At 30.7% G+C, this 20,542-nt stretch overlaps 2 protein-coding genes and 1 long non-coding RNA gene across 3 annotated transcripts in view; all 3 read left to right on the top strand.

Moving 5' to 3' along the window:
* The first annotated feature begins 1,356 nt into the window (after positions 1–1,356).
* Positions 1,357–2,088, top strand: LOC106693431 (putative uncharacterized protein DDB_G0284695). Its single transcript, XM_014441065.1, has one exon. It carries the CDS (start codon positions 1,357–1,359, stop codon positions 2,086–2,088), a length of 732 nt encoding a protein of 243 aa, XP_014296551.1.
* A 9,480-nt stretch (positions 2,089–11,568) lies between these two features.
* On the top strand, positions 11,569–12,315 carry LOC103568641 (glutamic acid-rich protein-like). The gene is made up of 3 exons (XM_008545581.1): positions 11,569–11,743; positions 11,906–12,046; positions 12,110–12,315. Exons 1-3 carry the CDS (start codon positions 11,569–11,571, stop codon positions 12,313–12,315), a joined length of 522 nt encoding a protein of 173 aa, XP_008543803.1.
* Positions 12,316–14,536: 2,221 nt separating this feature from the next.
* The window catches only part of LOC128668376 (uncharacterized), an 88,667-nt gene continuing 82,661 nt past the window's right edge, over positions 14,537–20,542 (top strand). Inside the window, exon 1 of the long non-coding RNA XR_008404109.1 lies at positions 14,537–14,906. This is a non-coding gene — a long non-coding RNA (uncharacterized LOC128668376). The remainder of the gene's footprint in view (positions 14,907–20,542) is intronic.

Here is a 20,542-nt window from a genome sequence, read left to right as displayed (position 1 = left end):
GTAAAAATTATGAGAAACAAAAATATAAAATTTTATATGAACAAATAAATTAACTCATAGAATTTACATAAGAAAAGATTCATGCAAACAGATATAAAATTTTATATAAGTAAATAAGTAAACTAAAAAAATCTAAATAAATAAAATTCATATAAACAAATAAAAGTAAATATTCATAAAGAAAATTTATAAAATAGCTATAAATTTCTCTTATTATAAATAAGTTACAATATCGTTATACATGTAATATTGTGCATGTGGGTGTATGTGTGTATGCTCCCACACGTAATAATTTTTTATGAATTCTAAAAAATATGAAAAAATAACGGAAATTAAAAATTAAAATTCTTGAAATCGTCCGATTTGGCGTGGAATGCCCCATATAGATATGGCGCGTTGCTACAATAATTACGATCGATCGATTTCGTCAATCTACGCCGAAGATCGATTTTTTCGTATTCCGTCTTTACCTCATTCGTAGAGACATTACATATTAAGTATTACAAGATACACCGCTGAGCTGTGAGCACGCATTCAAGAATTTCCACTTTGTATTCTTTTCTTTTACTGTGTTAATTACGTTAGATAAATAAAACATTTATTTATCATTATTGGTTGGTTCAAATAATTTATTTTAATATAATTAAATTTTGCCCTTAACTACTAAATTGGTGACCCTGACGTGATCTCTTTTTAAGGGGAGCGTCGAACACGTGCATTACACAGTTTGTAAAACTCTCGCGAGTTCTCGTGTCGTTTTGCCGCGAATATTTTGTCGCGTTCCCGATTAACCGGAGACCGTGATTTTTATCCACAGTTATTTTTGTTATTTTTGAATTTATTTTTGAATTATTTAGTGCAGTGATTTTTTTATCATTGTGCAATTTTTATTCTTTTATCACCGCTAGTGCATTGCTAGACATCTTATGGAAGTTATGCCGCATCAGTGTTGATTCGAGGGACCTTTAGTGTGAATCGAATAGTGATAAAAGTTTTCGCGAGCTGTGATAAAAAATTATAATTAATTTTTCGTGCAGTCTCGCGTATAAGTTTATTTCCGTTATCGGAAATACCATAGAGGATTAGACCGATCCACCGGCTGCACATTGCTGAGTTGTGCGTCATCGATAATCTTTCAGTAGCACAGGTTCTCCCACGCACGCTTTTCCGATCGATGGCGTCTGGCCCAGTCCCCCTCACCCCGAGGGGGACGAGGGCCCCAGACACCATTGTTCGAGAACAATAGCGGCGGTGAGAATACCTTAGTAACTACTAATATAACATCTTGCGAAAAATTTTAAAAATAAAACGAAAAAGCCAAATAATAAAAATTCACAACCCAAATTACCAAACATAATGGTTACTCTAAAAGCAATTAAACGTCAACAAAATTTAAATAATAAACGAACTAATGATAGATTGTCAATAATAAACGAAAATACAAGCCCAGAAAATTCACAACAAACTACATCACGTAGAGAATCACAAAACCCTACACTAAATTTACCTGTTGATCGAAATTCAAAATCGCCTGAACGAATAAATTCATTCAACGACCTGAACTTCGATCAACAGATAAATTCAGCTGACGACGAAAATTTCGAACAGATAGAACAAATAAATTCATTTAATGACCAAAACTTTGACCAAATCGAACAGATAAACTCATCTGATAATGAAATAGACATACGACGAAATTCGACACAATTAAATTCAGACAGAAATCAAAACAAATCAAACGACAATGCGATCATAATAGCAAACGACAATTTATCTAACGAGGAAATAGACTCTGACGGTAATATATCTATAATTTTAAATAGTTCAAACGACTACAGTAACGAGAACGTATACGAAACAAGAGATAACTTAGAAATGCAGAAAAATTGTTATTTATGTTTCATTAACGCCGATGGTACCGTATCAAGCGAAATCGGGAAACAGTTTTTAGTGTCAGGATATTTAAAATCAAGCCCTTTAACTAATTATAAAACAGGTCAAGTAATCAAAATGGGAACATCTAAAAAGAAAGTACTCGCGTTGGTAACTCAAAGTGATAGTCGAGATACACCAACTGAAAAAGATTAGCGTAAAGCTTTCAAAAATTTAAAGTAATATATGGAAAAATCAAAAATAAAATCAGTTAGTATTTCTCAAGGTAGAAGCAATTAATCAAAAACAATTTGGACGAAAATTAAAAATGTTATTGCTAAAATTTTCAAAGGTAGCGATATAAAAATAATTATTTGCAAAGATGAAATAATAATACCTCCAGTAGAGGAAAGAGAAAAAATAATAGCCGAAAATCACGAAACTTCAATAGCCGGACATAAAGGTGTAATTAAAACTTATGGAGAACTGTATGGACATCGATGGAGGGAATACATATTGGGAAATAATAAAAAGAGATACATGCGAACTCGTCCGATTTAAAGTAATATACGAAGGCAACGCCTTAAAAGTTAAAGACAATTCAATTAAAGACTACGGCGAAGAAATTTATACGGTGACAACTAACCAAATAACATTTGCCCTTTCAGTTAGGGGCTTTATTCCAACGTGTGGACACAAATTGATTAAGACCGAACACCCCAAACTTTTCATTGTTGACAGCCCCGACAATAATTTCTTTGCCGAAAAGACAACGTTGACACCTACGGACATGGACATTTTCGCTTATGTAAACTCAAAAGTAGTATATTTAGAAGAACATTTAAAAAACGAGATAGTAACTATGTACAATGACGTCATCACACAACAATACGAATTGGAAAAATCAATTTTACATAATTCATTAGCGTTAGCAGCTTTATCACCGGCAGAATTTGCATTTCACTTTATAAAAGAACCCGGCTATATGGCAAATGTAGCAGGTGAAGTCATTAGACTAATAAAGTGTGTGCCTGTCGAGGTACAAACACGTAAGATAGACAAATGCTACCAGGAGCTACCAATAACTCGGGGAGAAGAAAAATTCTTTATGCTTCCACGAACTCATTTACTCGTTAAAACCGGTATGTAAATGGATTACAGCTCTTTCGCGCCTGCAATGTACAATATAAATAACGCATGGTACCAAATTTTACCACAACTAGCACCAGCTATTGCTCCTCAGGAAATAGCACCCAAAACACAAACGTCATGGAGTTACACTTCCCCTTCTCACCTATCATCAAGTGGAATCTATTAGGTGTACAAAAAAGTTCTACCCGTTTTTCAAAGATGGAGTTATCTAACAGCTATTTATAGGTTAGCTATGAATACGTATATGTACATGCACAGCTGTTTGTACTCTTTCAATTCATCAAACTTTTAGTATATTAATCTTCGATATATATATTTTTTTATTAAGTTAAAAATGGAAGTAAGTAATGAGCATATCCGCCATTGTCTTTTATATGAATTTCATCAAGGAAAAAGTGCTGCTGAAGCTCAAAGAATAATCTGTGCAACTTATGGTGACAGTGTTATTGATGACAGTACTTGTCGAAGATGGTTTCGGAAATTCACAAACGGAGATTTTAATTTAAATGATAAACCACGCTCTGGAAGACCTTCAACAATCAGTGACGAGAAATTGGAAGAATTACTGAATCAAGATTCTGCACAAACACAACAAGAACTTGCGAAAAAGTGAAACGTTACTCAACAAGCTATTTCTGAAAGATTACATGCTTTAGGTAAGATTCAAAAAGAAGGAAAATGGGTACCTCATGAATTAACTCCAGAACAACGAGAGAGACGAGTTGACACCTGCCTGTCGTTGCTTTCACGACCTAAAAAAAAAAAGTTTTTTGTGGAAACTTGTAACAGGGGACGAAAAGTGGGTTTACTATGAGAATCCTAAACGTCGAAAACATTGGGTAGACTCAGGACAACCAACGACATCAACACCAAAACGTAATGTTTTTGGGAAAAAAATATTGCTTTGTATTTGGTGGGATGAGTGGGGCGTGCTATATTATGAGTTACTCAAACCAGGAGAAACCGTTACTGGAAAACGCTACAGTTGTCAATTAAAAAAATTAGCAGATGAAATCAACAGTAAAAGACGATTTGCGGGACAAAAACCTCGACCAGTGATACTGCAGCATGATAACGCCAGGCCTCATAGAAGTTCAATCGTCCACCACACTATAAATGATTTACAGTGGGAAGTTTTACCGCACCCGGCGTATTCACCAGACCTTGCACCGTGTGATTTTCACCTATTCCGTTCATTGCAAAATTACTTGGCTGACAAACACTTACAAAATGAAAACGAAATGCAAAAAACAATAGATGATTTCATTTCGACAAAAGATCAAGTCTTTTATCGCCGTGGGATCCATCAGTTGCCTGAGCGTTGGCAAAGGGTAGTAGATGCTGATGGTGGTTATTTTGATTAAAATTTGTATTTTATTTAAAATTTTTAAATATATTTTTTTTTTTGACAAAAAACGGGTAGAACTTTTTTGTACACCTAATATATATATATATATATATATATATATATATATATATATATATACATATATATATATATATATATATTTATAGATATCTATATGTTTAGAAAGATCAGAAAACCAAGAATAATCTTCCATATTTTATATAATTATATAATCTCCTAGTTCTAAGACATTTTGGAATTGTAAGCGTTGTCGCAAGCTTTTGCAAAAGAGGGGACATATGTTTAGGAAAGCAAGAGAGTTTTGCAACCCTCTTACTTTCCGGGCGATTGTTATTTCCAAATAATTTTTTTTTTTTCTATATATTTTAATAATTATTTAAAAATAATTATTACAGAGCTCTTCTTTTCAAAAGCGCGCGAAAACGCAGCGTCAGTTTTCTTTTCCACCTTTTATCCGACAAAGAATAGTGGGAGGATAACTGCGTCTAATAAGACGAACGAACAATTAATATACTGTCGTCACCTTCCACCAATGACAATAATTAAAAATTCCCCATCAATCGCGAAATCAAAGTTTATAAAATGCCTGAGCACCCATAGCTCTTGGCTAGTCGGTTCATCTAACTTACGGTCCGCGAATATTCGAACTTCGAACTTTCGTGCACTCTTATTGCAGGATTCTACCCCAGGCGTTGAAAAGTCAATAAGACGATCTTTAATATTTTCTATTTAAACTTTATTGCAGGAATCCGCTTCGGCGTTGAATAATCAATAAGGCATTCTAAAATTTACATCTTTTTGCAGTCAATTATTGCAGGATTCCGCTTAGGCGTTAAAAAAGCAATAATCGACCTCTTTATCTATTAAAAATCCTCAAAGATTAATAGAAACTTCTTGTCCGATTGAAATAGTGACGCAAATCACGTGAATTTGCGATTCCATCTCGGGCTGAGTTATTTTGCGCATAAAATCACTTTTAGGGTGTGTAAAAAGGACGCATTAAACATAAAAAAAAAATCTTATAAAAATATCCGTGAATAATCTATATTCTAAAAATATCAATTGTTTAAAAATTGTGTAAAGGATTCAGTGTACAAGTGAATTGTAGCTAAATCAGTAATAAAAAGCCAAAAATCCTAAGTTCAGCCTTCCGAGTTTCATTCGAGAGTAGCACATAAGTTTACATCCTACTACCCCAGCCGCGCCCATCCAACTAAATCCTACAGGAGGAAGCTGAGTGAGCTGCAACGTTCTGGAGAAATCTAACTCGCCGTGACTAGAAAGAAAGAAACATCGAAAGGTAGGTGATAGATTTACATTCTACTCTTTCATAAGATAACTGGTTCAACACGAGATCACCAGTCTCTTCAGAGACGTTTGGGTTCTTACTTTGTAAAAGATCCACCATAAACAATAAATTATAGGAAGATACCTCTTCCTCGTATTCTTTAATGTTGTCTGCAACCTCCAAATCGCTCGTCTAAAGTTTTCTTTCGCTACCAAAGGGAGAAATCCCGGATAATCAATTTAAATTTAAGCGGCGGACATAACAACCGACTGACTTAAACTTTAATGTTTTATTTAAAAATACACTTAAATTCATTTTGAATTTTGCATTATTTAAATTTAAACCCTTCAATCAAAATTTAAAAACTATGAGAGTCGAACAGTGACATCACAAGGGGTCTATAAATTTTCCAATGATGTCTACCTGGGAAATATTTAATTCTTATTTAATGGAATAATAAATAATATGAATTAAAATTTAGTCAGGATCTGATACATGATTTTTGCTTGCTTCTTAATTTGATTTTTCAGAAATAAAGCAAAAACAATTAACTAGTTTGATAGATTACTGGTAAATAGATGTAACAATTTTCTATTTCAGATACAATTAGGTGTTATCAAAGTATTCAAAATCGATTTCAAAATTTCATACACATAATATTGAAAAACAGAAAATAATGATCGAAATAAAAAAGTGTTTTAATATATCATGTTTTTAAAACAGACTCACAACTGTAAAATAATATTCCCGAGGCTTATGAAGATTTAAAACTACATATAGATTCCAAACTTTTTACAGATATTCCTGAAAATTTATGATTGTGAGTTTTAATAGATATGAAAATACTTGTAAGATCTAAAACGATAAACGTGGAACGCATGCAACCGATAATTGATGCATTAATAGTTTAACTAACAATTTCATTGCACTCAAATGAAATGAACCGATATGAGAGTTTTCTCATCAATTGCTCCAATCTATACTCTTATAGTCATGTTTTGCATGCTTTTTACGTTTCTTGTTCTACATCGTACAAACTTTCTCTTACACATAATGAGATTTTTTATTAACTATTCTAGACTCAGGGGTGAAAAAAAAAAATTTTTTTTTGCCGAAATTCAAAAATTTATAATTTTGAAACAAAAAAAAAAAACACCTCGCTGAATTTTCAGGTTCTCTTAAGATTGTTTAATGGTAGTGTAGTAAAAAATTTGAACCCACAATTTCGTGTTGCCATACGATTTTGACGGTTTTTGAAAATTCGAAACCTTTTTCATTTTTCAAATTTTTTTTTTTTCAATAGTCCCAAGTGTTCCCTTTAAAACAAAACCAAGGCCATTTCTGTATCTATCATAGTTTTCGAGATTTAAAAAAAATAAAGTTGAAAAATTGGAAAAATAGTAAAATTTTGAATTTTGAATACGCAGAAAAAAAGATTTACTTGGTTCAAGTAAAATATTTTCTTCATAATTTTATTCTTGAATGAAGAAAAAGATCATTTCTTGTTTTCAGAAAAGTTTCTTTCTTTAAGAATTGTTTTTTGTTGCTTTAATGAATTTACATTTTGGTTTGAGAAGCTTCTCTTGTTTCAAAATAATTTTTTTTTTTTCGAGAAAATTCAATTTCTTGATGTAATTGATTCGATCTTTATCATAGAAAATATTCTTCTCTCAAGAAAATCCAGTCTCTTGCTCCAAAATGTTTTCATTTTGTCTCATGAAAATGTTCTCAAGAAAATTTAGTTACTTGCTCCAAAATGTTTTTATTTTCTCTCAAGAAAATGTTCTTCTTTTAAGAAAATTTAGTTTCTCGCTCCAAAATGTTTTTTATTTTGTTCCTAGAAAATAATCTTCTTTTAAGAAAATGTAAATTCTCGCTCGAATGTGTTTTTATTTTGTTTAAAAAAAATATTCACCGTTCAAGAAAATCGCGTCTCTTGCTCCAAAATGCTTTTATCTTGTTATGTTAAGAAAAAATGTCTTGAGTTAAAACGAAAATGTTTTTGAGCTAAGAAAAATAATTTTATGAATCAAGAAAAAATTTTCTTGGGCCAAGAAATTTTTTTTGTCGCAAACAAAAAAATAATTTCAGTTAAGAAATAAATTTCTTCAGTTGAGTAAACAAATTTATTGAGCTAAAAAACTTTTTATTTTTCATCTAAAAAATTATTTTCCGGTTTGAATATTATCAACAATGCTATGAAGCAGATAAATACTTGATCAGAGGCATTTATAAGGAATAGGAAAGTTTCTTAATGAGCTACATTATTGTAACAAATTTAGAAAAACAATTATCGCAGAAATCAAATCCAAAACGATTCGGTGTAGCGTGAGAACTTTACCAACTAAGCCATTGTCAGGCTACGTTTACTTTTTCCACATCTATTAAGCCTCACTGGTCTTACGGTCAGTCATATTTTTCAATCTTAAATACAGAATTTAAAAAAAAATTTTATCGCCAATAATTTAAAAAAATTTTACGTTTTAGCATAATGCTGAACAGATTATATGAATCTTTCATAAAATAATTTCGATATAAAAATAGTAAAATTTTTAATAAAAACAAAATTCGGTTAGAAAAGAATTTCAAATTCATTCAATATTATTTAATTATATAAATCAATTAATTGATTATAATAGTATAATTTAATTATTTAATTAAAATTTGTCTCAATAAAAAATGTAGACTCGGTATTCATTTACGGTGCTAGAGCGAGAAAGAGAGAGTAAGTTAGAATTCATTCCTTAACATCATTTTCTTCGGCTAAGAAAATTTACTCTGTGCTCAAATCGGTCACACCGTTTGCCTGGAGAAACTACATTACCAACAGGAGAACAGAATTTTGTTAGCAGAACGAATTTATTCTCTTCAATCAAAAAATATTGTTATTAAATGAAGTAAATTAAGGTTCTTGCTTTAAAAAAAAAACTATTCACCTTAATAAATGTATTAACTTCGAATGAATAAATTCATTCTTAATATAAGTAAATAACCAATCTTGAATGGACAAAATTTTTCTTTAAATAAGAACATCAAGTATCTTGAATTAATGAAGAAGTATTTCCATTCAATCGTACAAGTGTTTTCGACTGAAGAAACGATGTACTGACGTAAGATTTAAAATTCAAGTAAATTTAATACTTTATCGAATAAAATTCTGGCCTTCCTTCTTTGACCCAAAATGTTTCTTGACTCAACAAAATTTATATTCAGCCAAGATAGTTTTTTTCCGTGTGCATACATTTTTTTTTATATAATTAGATTCCACGTTATTATTTACAAGGAGGAGACGATGAAGTGAGAAATATCCTGGATAAAATAAACAAAATTGATAAAAAAAATCGGTCTATCGGTTGACCCTGCGAGCCAGCCCCAAAACTTCCCGTCGTTTTCGACCTCTTTGAGCTCGAAAACATTGTTGTGAATATATTTTCGAGCTCTTCTAGCTCGTAAATACTTATGTATGCCGTTGTTTTCGAAAAACGCCGTTTTTTACCATTTTTTCTTCAACGATATCTCTCAAAAGAATTGACCGATTGAAACAGTTGAAGTGGAATCGACGCGTTTTATCGAGTTCTGGAGTTGATTAATTTCGGGAATTGATCAGATGAGTCGCTTCAAAGATAATTGAAGAAAACCGTTTTTCACTATTTCTTTCTCGATCGATATCTCTTCAACGAATAATTTGATTGAGATGGTTGAGACGGCAATCGATAACAGCGTGCCAAGCCTCGTTGCCAGCCCTAACCTATGCTTGCTTGCCAAGCCTGGCCCATGCATCGAAAAAACAAATAAATTTAATTAAACAAAAAATTTTATTTTTATTAAAGTACTAGAGTTACTGATCATTAACGTTTAAACTATTTAAGTGAAGTAAATGACGTGAAAAAAACTCGGTGAAAATTCTGCTGGACTCTGGGCGTGAACTGCCGTCCTTCTGATTGCTGGGTTTGAACGTTGGCTACTGGACGAACCTACTAACGTTCAATTGAAACTTTTATATGTTCTACTCATTCATTTTACTACAACCACTCTGTTTTATGAAATATAAAGAGTAATTTAACTAATATTTTCGATTAAGAAAAAAAAATGATTTCGTATTATTTATATTATAATTACATAATTTTTTAAAATAAAATTTGTTAAATTTGATTGATTATTTTTCAAGAACCCTGCTTAATTATCTTACTCTACCACCATTTTTTAAAATAACATTTATTATAAAAATTCATAACTTATTTTTTAATTAAATTAATTTTTATAAGTAAAATTATAAAATTACAGTTGTTGATTGCAAATAATAACAAACTAAAAAATGTATTAATTATTAGTTGTAAATAATTTTAATCGGAATGTTCAAATATTTATTCATTAAAACTTATTTTAATTCAAAATTAATTTATTAATTTAAAAAACCATAATAATAAGTTGATTGAATAATTAATAAAAAAGTTGGATTAGCTAACTCTGGTCAAAGGATGGGTACCTATAAGTATACCCGAACTTGGATAATCCTACCTTGGCCCAAGCCTGAGTCATCACTGAATGGCCAAAATGAAGAACCCAGTCCTGACCCAGACTCGGCTAATGATTGGAATGGCTAGGATTGAGTAACCTTTCTTGACCCAAGCATGGGCCAATATAGACGTGTCAAAGCTAGGTTCCCCAGTGCTGAGCCAAAGAAAGCCCCTTTGTTCAACACTGGCAGCTCCTGTATGGGTTTTTCAGTCTAATTTCGTGTTAGGTTTACCACTCAACGGCCAAGGCTAGGTCATTCAGGCTTGGTCCATGCTAGGGTTATCATTCAACGGCCATGGTTAGGTTACGCAAACTTGGCCTAAGTTAAGGTGACTCTAGGCTTGGCCAAGGCTAAGTTATCCAGTCTTGGCCCATGGTAGGGTTACCATCCAACGGCCGAGGTTAGGTTACGCAAACTTGGCCCAAGTTAGGGTGACTTTAGGGTTGGCCAGAGCTAGGTTATTCAGTCTTGGCCCAAGCCTGGGTAATCATTGGGATGACCAAGACTAATTACCCAGTTATGGCCCGGGCATGGGACAGTAAAGGTTTGCCAAGATGGGCTTCCCAATAATGTCCCAGACATGGCCCCGTCGTTCAATTCTGGGGCTTCCTGTATGAGAAGGTTCAAAAGTTTGATTTAGATATAAAAATACGCCTGTGAAAATTAGAGTTCTTAATATTAACATTAAGTAGCTCCGCATCGCACTTTTCTATTTTCGATAAGAATAACATGGAAAAAAATTTTTTGGCGTCTTCTGATTTATATAACTAGCTAACAATGTGACGTAGGTAAAATCTGCAGACCAATTTCCAAAAGTTATTGGAGCTTGAAGTCAAATTTATAGTAAATTTTGAGATCTTTTTACTTTTCTGGCGAAACTATCAGACTTATCACAAAATGTCAAAGAATCTTTTTCGTAGATAATTTTATTCCTTACAAATTACCTTCCATAAAGTTTTGTGAAATTCCGCATTGGTTTCTAGTTATTTCCATTTTAATGACAAGCTTCTGAAACCGATCAGAACACTCCTTTTTTTAAGAGCTTGGTTTAAAAATAGTAATAACTAGAAAACATATATTTATATCTAAATCAAACTTTTGAACCTGGTTCCAAAAAGAAGAAAAAAAAATTTAGTTATTTTTTGAAACACCCTAATACAGACATTCGGACATCCTTCTGAAAATAGTCAGAATAGCTTCCTAAGACCTCAAAACGTCAATATCTGATGAAAAATCGATTTTCGAAAATCGGGGGAAAACCAATAATTTCCCAAATTTTTGAAAATTTATAATTTTCTTAGCGGGAAGTTAAAAACTCATAACAAATAAAAATTTCAGACAGAAATAACACAAAGATCAGGTTTTTATATGGCGAAACGAAACATAGCAGTTATCAAAAATGAGGCTGAAGAGAATTGGCGGAAAATAGTAACTAAAACGCTAGATGAAGTGTACGGTGAAAATTTAGTGAATTTCTCAGCAAAAGGAAAAAATTCGAAGAAACGTCCAGGCATCCATAATCGTTTATACAAAGGACTATATGGTAATTATAATCATTTGACTACGTTATATGGATCACTGACTGCTAAAATACACGAATGAATACATAATATAATATAATATAATTCAACTAAATAACAATGACATAATCAAACAAATTAATAAACCAGGAATAATAGGAAAATAGGTTGATTTGTATGCTTAGGCTGGGCGAAAGAAAAAGATTCATCAATTATACAGGTTAAATTTGCCAAATGTATAAACGACCATTGCTCTAATCAACCTAGATCTGACTATGAACCTGAACGAAAAAAAAGGAAGAAGACCGACAATACGGCAGAAAAAGGTGACCTAATAAATATACTAACTGATTTAAGATAAAAAAAAAACTACTAGTAACTTTTTTTAGAAATCGAACAAACTCGCAGAATAATTGTGGATGATGAAGAAATAGAAACTTCAGAAGGCAAAAAAAAAGAAAAAGAAGAAGAAGAAGTAGACTCAGAAGAAGAATCAGGAGAAAAAGAAGAGGAAGATGACTCAGGCGAAGAAGAAGACTCACGTGGAGAAGAAGAGGAAGAAGAAGGAAAAGAAAATGGAGTAAGATCGAAGTAAAAGACATGCATAAAGTTGACACACCAAATAATTTACTATTTCAGATAGACAGAAAAAAGTAGAAATGAAGATAAATGAAAAAAACTATGAGACTGGGAGTTATTAATAAATAATAAGAACAACAACTATTTCAGATAACAACTGTGATATGCCCTCTAGCTTCTAAACACTATCCTAAATTTAATAATGCAGAGGAAATCGAATTTTTCAAATGAAAATACTTGTAAGATGCTCCATACAGATTTTTTAAAGATGCTGAAAATTTTAATTTTTCTCTTAGAGCTGCTAGGTAGTCTGTAAGACCCAAAGGAGCCCAAAAAAGTAGCTGTCAGAAGAGTTTTTTTTTTGCAGGGCCCCAAAATATTTTTTTAAAGATGCTGAGAATTATTATTTTTGTCTGTCAAGCTGCTAAGTAGTCTGTAAGATCCGAGGGAGCTTGAAAAAGTAGCGGTCAGTAGAATTTTTTCTTGCAAGGCACCAAAATATTTTTTAAAAGATGCTGAGAATTATTATTTTTGTGTCTCAAGCTGCTAGGCAGTCTGTAAGACCCAAAGGAGCCCAAGAAACTAACTGTCAGTAGAGTTTGTGGTTTCCTGGCTACTAGACATATCTTTTTTTTTTGACATAAATTGTTTTCGATACGGTTTAATTTTTTTATTTAACGTTTTGAAAAATTGTATTTACGATTTACGATTACGCAAATCTTATTTACGTTTTCGTACGTCAACTACGTCTTTAATACGTTTTCATACGTCAACTACATCCTTACTACGTTTTCACGGCCATTTACGTCTTCAAAAGTTGAATTTTCGTTTTTAACGTCTAGTACATTCAATCTTCGATTTAAATTTCGATTCGGGTTTCATCTCGAACGAATTAAATTTTCTATACTTTATTTATGTGAAGGTTAGTTTGGTACATTACCTACATAATGTTATGTGAAATCAACTATCTGAAGTTCTCTATTGAAAATAATCGTTGTCCTTTTTTATCCTCACTCTTAGAAAACGAGCCTAATTTCATATCACGACTGTACACTAACATGTATCACAAGATATGTACGTATAAATCTAACTTTTTATATCGATTAATTGAAAAATCTACCTTCCATTTCAGCTGCCTAACACTTAACTCTTTCAATTGCTACTTTAACCATCCAAATCGGCTCAATAGTTAAAAAGTTACAAAGAGTTTACACACATACACACACACATACAGACACTCGGATATCATTCTGAAAATAGTCAGAATAGCTTCCTAGGATCTTAGAACGTCGACATCTGATGAAAACTCGATTTTTGAAAATCCGGGTGAAAACAATAGCTTCCCGATTTTTTGAAAATTTACAATTTTTTTAGCGGGAAGTTAAAAAATATGGATAAAATGTCAAGTCAGCTTAATATCTTAATCTTTAAATCCAGAGATATAATTTCTATATAATCCAGCGTTAAAACATTTGCACAGGTTTTAAAGTTTACTATCTAAACTACCTTGAGAATCCTCCAATCTTTGATTTACCGAAGTGTTTTATCTTTATGTGTATAAGCACATGCAGAGAAATTTAAAGTAAAAAACTATAACAACTAGTATAGAACTTAAAAGACGAAGTTAAGTAAAGCATACTCGTGACTAATGTCAATCAAGGACCGACTTGCGTGCACCTAAAGAGCCATTAACCCCATCTCTGTCATCGTTTATTTTTAATTTTATTTTTAAACATTCTTTTTTTTACAACTCATTGAAATGTATCAAGTAACAATGTTAATTATCCACTTTGTTCGGTTTTGCAATTTCCACAATTAAAATTAACAAAAGATTTTAGTGCATATGCTTCCATGGGTGCGTTCTAACCATCAGCCATGTGTGTACTCATCCATCTTTCTCTCTTCTCATTTATAAAACAAATACATAGATATACATAAATATATTTTTACATATAGATATTCATTCAAGAATAAAAAAATTACTTATGGAATATCATTCACGCGAACGGATTAACACTCGTGTAAGAGTTGTCTTGATAAAATCCAAAAGGTATATGAGAAGGGTAAAGTTACTCGGTAGGGTTATAACGTGAGCGTATGGAGGGTTAAACCAAGCAAGAATAAAAAAGAGGGGGAGAAAATGCTCTATCACTATATTTTGTGATGGGGTGGGGAGTTGGTATATTTGCGCAAGGCCGTTCAATAGGGCGCAGTATCGTCGCGACTATCGTCTCGAGAGTACGTTTATCTTTGGCGTTTTGCTCCTTATCGCGTTTTGGCCTCTAAAGTGTCATTTAACGGGGTAGTTTATAATAAACATATAAAAAATTATTGACTGATAATAATCGTGATGATGAATTATTAAAATAATTAAAAAAAAACTTATAATAATTAAAATTAATTATTAATTCAAATCATAATAATTTCAATTAACCATGAGTTTAATAATTAATACATAAATAATATACTAAAGTAGTATATATGGACTTTATTGTCGATAAGTAATACGTGAAGTTATTTATTAAAACATTTCTTAATGCCAATGAAGCTAATGGAAAAGTAAAGTACGAAGCACATTCTTCGTTTGAATTACCAATAAAAATACTGGTAAGCAGAATATATTAAGGAAAAAAATTTAAATACGATGCAAGTTTTTTTTTCTTATACCTAAAACGGGTAGTGTTTTAAGATAACGTCTATTATACTACTCTTTTTTCATGCTGACTAAATTGTTCGTTCTTAACGCTTCGTAAGACTTTCATTTTATCTGTATCACTTATTCATAGTATAGGCGTTTTACCGGTGAGCTTTTTAAACTTGGATCAAAAGGGATGATATCTATTTTTAAATTTAGGGAGCTGAGTTTTCGATTACTGTCTATATATATAATTTTTTATATTTATTTTTTAATTTGTTTTATAAAAATAAACAAATGTTCAATTCAAAATGATCAATTTCATTGAATAAAAATGAATAACTTATTCTTTTAAAGTAGTTACACATTATTATTTTCAAATTTAATTTTTCTTAACATTCATTTTGCTCTATTGCATGAATTCAATCTCAATGATAATAGTGTATGGCCAGCAGGTACAGTCTGCGCGTTACCGGGAACTATAAAAATACTCGACGGTGTGTACGAATTGAAATGTGAATGTTATACATCCTTTTCTTACTTCCGGAGTTTACTTTAAAAAGACAAACCATTCCATGTAATAATACTTTATGAGTATTAAAAAACATATTTTCATGTGGTAACCAATAATTCATAATTAGTTGTAAACATTGATGGACATTACTTGAACCAAAAGCTTTAGCATTTATTATTATTTCAATCTTGTTTTTATTTAACTGAAGTATTATTAAAATTCGAATTTGTTATTAGAGTTTTTTAATAATATTTTATAAATATAAATCTTATTTTTATATTTCATTATTTGTCAATTCAAAGTTGCTATTATTCTCAATAGAACTATTAATAATCTTGTGAATGGTATATCTTTAATCAAGATAATTTACATTTATAGTACGTTGTTTCTCATTTTGATAAAATCGGAACGAAAAAAAAAAAAAAACGAAAAATATGTTAAACAAGTTGTTGAACAATTACTAAAATATTTTCATAAAAAACAAGTTATTTTGTTATTTTTTTTTTTTTTATTATTTATCAAGATATTTCTTTTTTTTCTTCGGAACATCGAAAGTAAATTCTTGGCAGTCTTCGCACGATTGCGCGGCATTCAATGTAATACCCGCCGAGGAGTATCGATTTTTCACAACAAACTCTAGGTTATGTTTATTTTTTTGTGTTATCATAAAAAAATGTGAATTTTGGTGGTGTCGATATTTGGTGGTATGCGTAACAAGTTCCTTCGTCAACTTATCTCGTTTTCGATAATCGATTTGAGCTGTAACAGTTTGTTAAGAGTGGGAGGAGGAGAAACCCTTCGGGATTTCTAAAACTCAGAGCACCGGCTGTCGTTCATCGATTCAGGTTTTTTGTTCTAAAAAAGTAGGTGCTGCGAGGGAACGTGAAATATGGGGAATGAGACAAGGACGTTTTTCCGTCGACTGTGACCTTATCGTAAAATTCATATCAACGGACTAATGTCAAAAAAAAAAAATTATTCAAAAAAGTAGCTGGAAAAAGTACAATAACGTTCGTTCGTTAGTACGATTGAAAATATTTTTTTCTCTATAAATTTTAATTTAATTTTATTTCCACTCAATGGAAAAATGTAGGGATGGAAAAGATGAACACAAAACAACCATGTTTTAACTTTGTTACAATGCATATCACAAGAAATGAGTACCCTCTTGATATTAGATATAATCTTTTAATTCTATAGCATCTACAATCAACCTGATTCATTATTTAATTTTCGATTATTTATTTTCGTCCCTTCATTTAGCTTTTATTGCTAGTCATTTTATTTATTTAGCTTGAATTGATTATTTTTATCAATTATTTATTCAAGTTGGTCTACTTTACGTTATTGCTTTCCAATAAAAAAGAAATAATAATAAATTTTTTTTCTTATAACATCTGCTCTAAATTCGAACTTTCAATGCTTACTTATTCGGTCAAAACCAGCTAATTTTAGACTAATGCCGTAATAAACTGTAACGTATGCTTAAATCTTGAATTCAATAAAGCAGGATAAAAGCACTTTTGATTTTATCCTGCTAAGGTTCACTTCATACATGGAAAGAAAATTCCAGTTAAATTTACGATGTTTATATCGTAAAAATTCAGAATTCAATGTAATGGAAGTTTTAAATAAGAGTATAAAATAATAATCGCTCTAACTGAAGTTGGATTTGAAAATGGAATCTTTAGATCGTGAATAAACTGACGCCTTGGATCACTCGAGCACAGGAAGACTCCAAAGTATATAGAGTGTTGAGATTCATATAAACGATATAAAAAATGATATAAGTCATGAGTCACGAGAACGCTTCTTACGGTGAACACAGTTACTATTTAAAAATTTCGATGTAACATTGTAATTTTTATAACTTACATCGTAGTTTAACAGAGGTAGCATTGTTATATTTATTTTGTTCAAAAGTAAATTGAAAGTCAAGTATAGAAATAAATATAGTTTCAAGATTGCAATTTTTTATTTTTATTTTTTTTATAATATTAACATTAAAATTTTTTAAATGACTTTCAAATCAAAAAGTCTTTTTAAAGCTACGATGTTCAATAGTAAGAAAATGTGACCTACACAGTGAATTTTGAAATGTATAGGATATCTGAAAATTAACGGTAATCAAAAGTATAGTCCACACTGAAAAAAAAACCCTGTATTCAAGTATCTGCGTGCTTGTATTCTCCCGAGTAAATATTTGTTTAATCATAATAAAAATATACTGGAAACGAGTAATATTTTTCGGATTTAAGAATTTGTATATTCATTTTAAGAAAATAATGTTCTCGGGGGGAAACAAACACGCAGATACTTGAATACAGTTTTTTTTCTTTCAGTGCATGATTACGATGTCGACATCGTAAATTTTACCGACATTTTTACCGGCATTCCATGCCAACTCATTTTACCAATGGATTTTGCATCTCCGATTTCGTATAAATTGGGACACTTTTTTGTACCCTTAGAAAAAGATTTTTATGAATTTTTCAAATTTTTTCATCCAGCCAATCAGGAGACATGAATTTTTCAAGATTTTGGGGATTTTCTTTTTAAATAGCCATAACTTAATGGAAAATTTTCCGATTTGGATCTTTTTTCTTCAATTCGTGATTTATGATGAATATTCTAAAAAATTTATACAAATAATTATTCATTATGAATTTGATTGTTTTTTTTTTATTTTAAACTTAAAACAGCGATTTTAAGAGTGTTTGTATCCTTTGATTTTTTTTTTAATTTTCAAAAATATTACTCTCCAAAACTCGAATTTTAAGCCTAGTCTCGTGACGGGATAATGATAGGTTATATTTTTTTTTCAATTCTCAAATTAGTTATTTTTTTTTTTTTTGTTTTTTTTTTTTTTACTATATATGTATCATTGGCGATTTTTTGAGATGATATCAAAAGAAATACCATACATTATGATAATAAACAGTTAAAGTCAAAACTTAAATTTCTACACAGAAAAAAAGGTTGACTTGGCCCAAGATAATTTTTGCCTTTATTTTTTTATTCTTGGGCTGAGTAATTGGGTTTTTTTAATCCGAGAACATTTTCTTCGACTAATATTATAAAAATATTGAACCCGACTATTTTCTGAACGTTCGTTCACTTTACCCATATCTACTTAGCACACTGTATAATGTAGTATCTACACCGACTACACTACCGCTACTTTAGTATAGTGCAGTTAGCTTTCCCAAGAGAATTTTTGCGTTGAGCCGTGAGCGCAGTTGCTGTTGGTTCAAACGTCTACGCTTACTTGCCGCAACACAACAAATACTTAAGTCAAGATATTTTTTGTCATTGAGTCGAGTACTTTTAATTTTTGACTCGAGTCACAAATCATGTCGATTCAAAATAAGTTATTCTTCAAGAAAGTATATTTTACTTTTCGGACAATTGATTATATATCAGGGCAAAATATTTTTTTTTCTCACTTTAAGAAAATATTTCTTACTTCAAGAAACATATATTATATCGGTTGAATAAAAAAAAGAATCTTATGCCAAGATGACTAAATTTAAAAAAATTTTGTTCTTGAAACAAAAAAATTTTCGTTTTCATTCAAAATTGCAAAAAATATTTTTGCGGCAAAAAAAGTTTCTTACGCCAATATTCTTTTTTTTTATGTAGTCTTAATTTTATTCATAACTTTTACAAGGTTTTTTTGATTTTTTTCCGAAATTTTGATATTAAAAATAATAACTAATATTATTCTAGTGTTCCAACTAGCCAAAAAAAAAAAAAAATAAATAAGAATTGAATGAAAAACACATTTCTATTGCTATAAACTAAAAAAAAAAACTAACTAATTTACACAATTTGCACATTAGGATGATATCAGTTATTATTCTTTGTATTAAAATTTCAGTAGGAAATCGCCAATAATACATAAATAGTAAAAAAAAATCATTAATTTTACATTTAAAAAAAATATAATACATCATTATCCCATTACGAGACTACCCAGATAGCAAAATGACGTCTTGATGAGTTCTGAATGAATTCCTATTCATGATTTTGACGTCTCATCAACATCTTAAAGAAGTCTTTAAGAAGTTCGCAGAGTGTCGAATGAGCCACCTTGCGAACTCAGTAAGACATCTTTCAAAAGAGTTCTCAAAGAATTCTTTTTTCTGACATCGTAAATAAGACTTCATTATGAATTTACCATGGCGTCTTTAAGGAGCTCCTAATTTTTACTTCATAAATTAAAGTAAAAAAAGAATACATTTGGACGTCAAAAAACTGACGTCTTATTTATGGAGTCTTCAAGAACTCTTAATTAAGAGTTATTAAAAATGACACTTTTAAGAAGTCATCATAAGACTTCTTGATGACTCCTTCAAAAAGGCATCGTAAAGCAGTCATTCCAACTTGAATGCTGTCGGGGTAGGCTCGAAGTTTGTGTCTTGGGGAGTAACACTTTTGAAAGTTTGAAAAAAAAAATCGAAGGATACAAACAATTTTAAAATCGCTGTTTTAAGCTTAAAATAAAAAAAAACAAGCAAATTTATTATGAATAATTTTTTGCATAAATTTTTTAGAAAATTCATCAAAAAACACGAATTATAAAAAAAAGATCCAAATCGCATAATTTTCCATTAAGTTATGGCTATTTAAAGAAAAAATCCTCGAAATCGTGAAAAATTCATAACTCCCGATTGGCTGGATAAATAAATTTGAAAAATTCATAAAAACTTTTTCCTACGGGTACAAAAAAGTGCCCCAATTTCAGCGAAATCGGAGATACAAAATCCATTAGTAGGATGAGTTGGCATGGAATGCCCCAAATGTAAATTGTTTATCATAAATTTCAGACTTCTCAATTATATTTAAAATTTCCGATTAACTAGTACACAGAAAAAACAGTTAACTCGATTCAAGAAAAATATTATCCTCCGAATTTTTTTTTCTTGATTGAATAAAAATGAAACACTTGATTCAAAAAGTTTTTTTTTTTTGGTTCAAGACAGTAAAGTCTCTTGCCCCAAAAAAAATTTGCAGTGAAATTGAAAATATCTTGGTTTAAGGAAAAAAAATTTTGGTCAAAGAAAATAAGTCATTTCACTCCAAAAAAATCAA

This window comes from Microplitis demolitor, chromosome 8 (genome assembly GCF_026212275.2).
Source record: "Microplitis demolitor isolate Queensland-Clemson2020A chromosome 8, iyMicDemo2.1a, whole genome shotgun sequence".
Taxonomy (NCBI): Eukaryota; Metazoa; Arthropoda; class Insecta; order Hymenoptera; family Braconidae; genus Microplitis; species Microplitis demolitor.
The sequence above is the reverse complement of the archived record's forward strand: the minus strand, read 5'-3'. Positions and strand labels throughout refer to the sequence as shown.

Coding starts and splice junctions, on each gene's coding strand:
- LOC106693431 (XM_014441065.1), top strand. CDS start 1,357: ATGGTTACTCTAAAAGCAATTAAACGTCAACAAAATTTAAATAATAAA.
- LOC103568641 (XM_008545581.1), top strand. CDS start 11,569: ATGGCGAAACGAAACATAGCAGTTATCAAAAATGAGGCTGAAGAGAAT. Junction 11,744..11,905: donor TTTATACAAAGGACTATATG/GTAATTATAATC, acceptor TTGTATGCTTAG/GCTGGGCGAAAGAAAAAGAT. Junction 12,047..12,109: donor CGACAATACGGCAGAAAAAG/GTGACCTAATAA, acceptor AACTTTTTTTAG/AAATCGAACAAACTCGCAGA.